General features: G+C 33.3%; 2 protein-coding genes across 2 annotated transcripts; both read left to right on the top strand.

Annotated features, from left to right (window-relative positions):
• Positions 1–1116: 1116 nt before the first annotated feature.
• On the top strand, positions 1117–3664 carry LOC115719490 (putative disease resistance protein At1g50180). Its single transcript, XM_061108918.1, has 2 exons — positions 1117–2229; positions 2535–3664. The coding sequence occupies exons 1-2, from the start codon at positions 1164–1166 to the stop codon at positions 3356–3358; spliced, it is 1890 nt and encodes a 629-aa protein (XP_060964901.1). The 5' UTR covers positions 1117–1163; the 3' UTR covers positions 3359–3664.
• Positions 3665–3672: 8 nt separating this feature from the next.
• On the top strand, positions 3673–4376 carry LOC133033865 (probable disease resistance RPP8-like protein 2). Its single transcript, XM_061108921.1, has one exon. The coding sequence runs from the start codon at positions 3856–3858 to the stop codon at positions 4354–4356; it is 501 nt and encodes a 166-aa protein (XP_060964904.1). The 5' UTR covers positions 3673–3855; the 3' UTR covers positions 4357–4376.
• Positions 4377–6000: the final 1624 nt, after the last annotated feature.

Raw genomic sequence — 6000 nt, 5'->3', positions numbered from 1 at the left:
CAATGATTAGTGTGGATGATGACGGTATGTTCAAAATTTTGATTAATTTGGAAGCTTTTTGTTTTTTGTATTGATTAAAATGGTTAGTGTGCTTTTAGATTAATTAGAAGATTTAAGTAGGTTAACAACAAGAAGAAGATTTGAAATTATGTTTGGATTATTGATCTTTTCTTTGTGTACTTGTTGTATGGGTGTTTTGAAATGGGGTTATAATTTTTCTGGGTTCTGAAATTATGTTTAGTTATGGGGATTATTACTGTCATCATTGATTAATTAGAAGGTTGGTACTACCATGCAGTCCCCTCTCATGTTATTATATAGTGTATATTTGGAATAGATTGTTGTCTCATAAACATTGTGGTTTGTCATGAATATTGTCGTTTCTTATGAATTATGTCATTTTTCAAGAATGAAAGTCTCATTAATATAATAAAAAATTGTGGTAGAAACTAGCAGCTCAAACCTGTTAAAATTTGAGTGTAAAACCTCTTCAAGTCTTGGTATATAATACCACATTATTGGAAATGCAAACAAAGTCCCATATTAGCTAGAAATGAAATGAGAAAGATATATGTATATAAGGATGAGCATATCTCTATTGTATGAAGTCTTTTAGGAAGGTTCCCAAGAACAAAACCGTGAGGGTCCAAAGCAGATAATATCATACCCAATCCTTCACACACACATAATTACAAGTTACATTAGTTGGACAATATCATGCTTAGTCAATGGTTTCCTAAGAATGATGCACATGTCCTTTTTTCAAATATTATGCTGTTTGATTGGTATGAAGTGCCTTTCACTTTTTTACATTTCTCAAATAATACAAAGCAGCCAATGTTGAACTAACCAAAAACAATGACCACTTGTTTAAAATAAATAGCTCAAGTTTGTCCACGTTATGATACAACCATTTATCCAGTGTGAAAAGAATATGATACATTTCTAGCTACTCCCACCAACCATGCATGAAACAAAACCAAATGACAAATAAACAAAAAAAAGTTATTCAGCAAAAAAAAAAGTGTGTTCAATAATTACTATAATAAAACAAACCTACTTTTCAAAAAGCAAGGAACATTGAGTTAACAGCAGACATAATTTCATTTAGATCATATCATACAATTCAATTCAATTCAGTAGTTACTGAGCAAGATCATCATATGGCAGATGCTGTTGTTTCGTTTGTGATTGAAAGGCTTGGAGACTTGGTGATTTCTGAAGCTCAATTCTTGGGTGGAGTTGAAGCCCAAGTTGGGAATGCACAGATCAAGCTGCAATGTATGAGTGCTTTCTTAAAAGATGCAGATGCTTGGGTTAGAAATGGTACTGATGAGCGAGTACGACTTTTGGTTGTCCAAGTCAGAGAAAATGCTTATGCCTTGGAGGATGTTATTGAGACTTATGTCTTCAAAGTGGCTTCTTCTAATCACGGAACTATCAGACGTGCATTGAAATGGTGTATTCGCATTATTGATATGTATAAAGTTGGATCAAAGATAAAGGAGATCTCATCCAACGTTGATACTTGGACTTCACAGTTAGAAGCACTTGGAGTACACAGATCAATACACAAAGCAGATGAAGCTTCTTCAAGCAACTATGTCCAACAGCAAAGAAAGTTGAGGCAAGCTTATTCTTATGTTGAAGACAACCATGTTGTTGGATTCGATAAAGATATTGAGGAGTTGGTTGCCCTTTTGACTGAAAAAGAGAACCCTCATAAGCATAAGGTGATCTCCGTATGTGGGATGGGTGGTTTGGGCAAAACTACTCTTACAAAAAAGGTCTATCAGCATCCTCATGTCAGGACTCACTTTGATTGTTATGCTTGGGCCTCAATATCTCAGCAGTGTAATACACGCCAAGTCTTGGAAGGAATTTACATTGCTTTCACTTCTCCCACCAAAGAAAGAAGAGAAGAGATCAAAAACTTAAGTGATGTTGAATTAGCCAAGGAGCTTTACAACTTCCAGAAACAGAAAAAATGTTTGGTGGTTCTTGATGATATATGGACCACAACAACATGGGATCTTCTAAAACATGCATTCCCTATTACTACTCAAGGAGACACATTACACAGCAAGATCTTACTCACTACTCGGAATAAGGTTGTATCTTTCCATGCAGATCAACATGGTTTCATCCACGAACCTCATTTGCTCAACGACAAGGAGAGTTGGGAGTTGTTTCAGAACAAGTACTCTTCTATTGGAACAGATCCATCAAGTAATAATTTACTATTCTTCACTCTTTTTAACTGAATCATAATATTCTTTTTTATCTTTGCTACCATTTATATTTATAAATACTATGTTCCTAGTGTGTTGAACAGGGATATGTTTAGCTTTAGTTGATAGGAATATTGTTGCTAATTATTCTAATACATATTATACTGGCATTAGTGAGATAGGATGTAACTGGCAGAGCTCAATTTAATTATACTTTATGCATATGTTTGACATGATGAAAATCCTTCATACTTGAAAATTAAATCGTAATTCTTTTTGCCCATTTTCAATGGACAAATTCAGATTCAAATGATGATGAAAGAAGGAAGAAAGAATTAGCGGTAGAGATGCTTAAAAAGTGCTCTGGTCTGCCATTAGCCATCATTGTGCTCGCTGGGCTTCTATCTAAGAAACACACCATACATGACTGGGAGTTGATGAAAGCAAATGTAATTCTCTGCATAGGTCAAGGTGATCAACAACATGATGTTGACTCAAAATACCGTAGTGTTTCGGGGGTGTTAGGTTTGAGTTACAGCGAGTTACCACGTCACTTGAAGCCTTGTTTTTTGTACTTGGCTCGTTACGCTGAAGATGTTCCCATAAGAGCAAAAGAGTTATGTCATATACTCATAGCAGAAGGTTTTATATCGCGAAGAAGAGGTTCTGTGGAAACTTTGGAGGATGTGGCATATGATTGGTTAAATGAGTTGGCGGAGAGGAGCATGATTCAGGTAAAACAAATGAGTTCAACAGGGGAAAGGATAAAATCATTTTGCATTCATGATCTCATGCGAGATTTGTGCGCGTCTAAAGCTCAAGAAGAAAACTTTCTACATTTTACTGATCGGAGGAATAATAAAGGGGAAGAGCCAATAGAAACAAAGGTACGAAGAGTTTCCATCTATGATAATGAAAGTACTGATGGTAATGATTTTATTCATATGGTTCAAAATATAGATGGAACTCTTAGGTGCTTTTCTATACAAGATGGAACAATTGTGTTGGAAAAAGGAGTATTGAGACATGTATGCAAGCACTTTTTGAAGCTTAGAGTTTTGATTATTGGTCACCAGCCTCATGATTTCAGTTCTACTTTGAAGTTGCCTAATGAAATTGGAATTTGATCCATCTAAGGTTATTAATCATTCTTGGTTGCTTTATTAAAAGTATTCCATCTTCTTTTGGGAATTTAAGATGCCTGCACACTTTGAGAGTATGGACCAGGAGTGGTAAAATACCAAGTTCAATGAGCAAGTTGGAGCAGCTGAGGCATCTGTATTTTATCACTCCAGTTGGTATCGACATGAAATTTGGTAAATTCTTGAGGTCAACTAAGTCAATAAATTTACAAACATTGGTAGGTATTGGTACCAAGGATCTTCTACTGAGTGATCTTCTACAGTTGGAGAGTCTCAAGAAATTAGGAGTTAAAGTGGAAAGAAATTTTGACAGATTCTTACACAATCCCCAAACTCTCACACTCACTCGTCTATTTTCGTTAGAAGTGAGGCATTTGAATGATATTGTTCCTTTAATATTAAGCTGTCCTCAAATTTATAAGCTTAGAGTAGCGTCACGTATAGTAAGATTACCAGAAGTCAACCAATTCTCTCCAAATCTTATGAAGTTAAAGTTGAGCAATCTCCAACTTGAGGATGATCCAATGCCAACATTAGAAAAGCTACCAAAATTAAGAGTCCTTATGATTGGATATGATAGCTTCAAAGGGGATGAGATGGTGTGCTCAAGAGGAGGTTTCCCTCGACTTGAATCTCTTCAGCTTAGTTTTCTGGGAAACTTGAAAGAGTGGAAAGTGGAGGAGAGTGCATTGCCTACACTTGCCTATTTGCGTATTTATTGTTGTAGGAAATTGAGGAGAGTTCCAGATGGAGTAAGAAACATTGTTACACTCAATGAGATAAAGATAATTGAAATGCCTAAGAAATTCAAAGAAAGGATGGAGGAAGGAGGAGACGATTTCCACAAAGTCAACCACGTGCCATCACGTGTATTTCTCAACTGTGATTTCGAAGGTACACATCTAATACTAATCCTCTATTATAAAATTCCCCAAATTAATATGGTTATTTTGCTCTTTTATCATTTTGTTTTATATAACTAATTTCTTTTCATAATTTTATTATTTTCTTTTATGTTTTTGTAGAGAATTGAAAAACAAATTACTATTTTTTTTTGTAAAATCTATTAACTGAACTAATTAAATTGTATACCTAAAAATATTTAAGCAATCAAAATTTGATGTGTAATTTTTAGTTATATTATTAGTTTTCACTAAAACACTCTTTTGGGGGTGTATTATAGACTTTAGTTATTAGTTATTTATTTTTAGCTTATAATTACTTTGAAAATATTTTGTAAAAAATAATATTCAGTACGTCAAATATGTCTATTTTTTTAGGACTAATTAGATTATATATCCTGAATGGTGTCAAAGCAACCCTACTTTACATGTGTAATGTCTAATTATGTGATTATTTTTTAGCTATGAAGTTGATAGTTTATATGAATAATTTTGAATCGATTTTTACACAATTTACTTTATTTGTTTTTTTTTTCTCTTATATATTATTGTGTAATTAAAATTTTCAATTATCAAAAACGATATCTTCAATATATATATATATGTAGTTATTACTTATTTGCTTATGCATTTTTTGTATTGGCATTTCTATGAATGAATGCAGATTGAGAAGATAATGTGTTTGCTATATACAATCAAATCAAGGTGTAGAGGATGCGTTTGCCACTGCACAAATCAACCAGTGTGTGTTTGTTCAATAATTAATATTTGGAATAATCTCTACTACATTTTTCTTAATTACATTAGTAGTCACTGTATTCAATTTTGATGTTTCATATAATATATACGTTTGGATTGTTGTCTCATGAACTTTACACATTCTTTTTCCTATCTTTTGTTTTTTGTGTTCTTCTGTTAATGTTTTGTAATTGATTGAATCTGGATTTGTAACTTGAATATTAAAACAAAAAGTAAATCAAAGAACACCAGATTTACAAGCTTCATCTGACCCTAAAAACACATTCTAGGCGACTATTGTTTGGGTTCTTCACTATGAAATCAATCAAGTTACAATACTGATTACAACTCAATCAAGGTAAACAGAAATGAATTTATATAAAAGTTACCCAAACACTTGATTCCAAATCAAGTTTACGGATTTAAAGTCCCTTTAGATTTCCGAATTCAAGATCCCCTTGCTTCTTATCAGCTGAAATCCCTTCAGATTACACAGATCATCATTCCTTCTTCAGCTCCTGAAGATCAATGCTGTAAATTTGATCTGTGGAATAAGATGGAATGAGCAATCCTTGTGGCGAGCTCGAAAGAGAATGTACCCCAATCATTTTGGGCTATAAAATCTGGTTTTATGTCTCTCTAACTTTCTGGTTTATGTTCATGTTTAATGTGTGTGTTGTGAATTGCTTTTGATTATGTAATTGTGCTTGTAAAATCAATTGTGTTTGTTTACATAATCAATCTGTGATTGAATGTGCAAGAAGCTAGGGAATTCTTTATCATTCACTTCAACTTGGAATTCTTTATCATTGTCTTGAAACATTATGTCGAAATCAGAAATTTGAGCATTGAGTATTCATCAAGAAGAACATTCTGAGGCTTTAGTGGATGATTTGAGTGTATAATAGTTTCCTAGCAATTGAATCTCACACCATTATTACACTCCAAAAGTACACCACAATATACACTAAATTAGTATGCATCAAA

The sequence above is a fragment of the Cannabis sativa genome, chromosome 2 (genome assembly GCF_029168945.1).
Source record: "Cannabis sativa cultivar Pink pepper isolate KNU-18-1 chromosome 2, ASM2916894v1, whole genome shotgun sequence".
NCBI lineage: Eukaryota > Viridiplantae > Streptophyta > Magnoliopsida > Rosales > Cannabaceae > Cannabis > Cannabis sativa.
Note: the sequence above shows the minus strand (reverse complement) of the source record. Positions and strands in the feature narration are given on the sequence as shown.

What these genes read in the sequence shown, in the direction of transcription:
- LOC133033865 (XM_061108921.1), top strand. Translation starts at nt 3,856, where the DNA reads ATGAAGTTAAAGTTGAGCAATCTCCAACTTGAGGATGATCCAATGCCA.
- LOC115719490 (XM_061108918.1), top strand. Translation starts at nt 1,164, where the DNA reads ATGGCAGATGCTGTTGTTTCGTTTGTGATTGAAAGGCTTGGAGACTTG. An exon ending in TATTGGAACAGATCCATCAA is followed by an intron (nt 2,230 to 2,534) that starts GTAATAATTTAC and finishes GGACAAATTCAG; the next exon opens with ATTCAAATGATGATGAAAGA.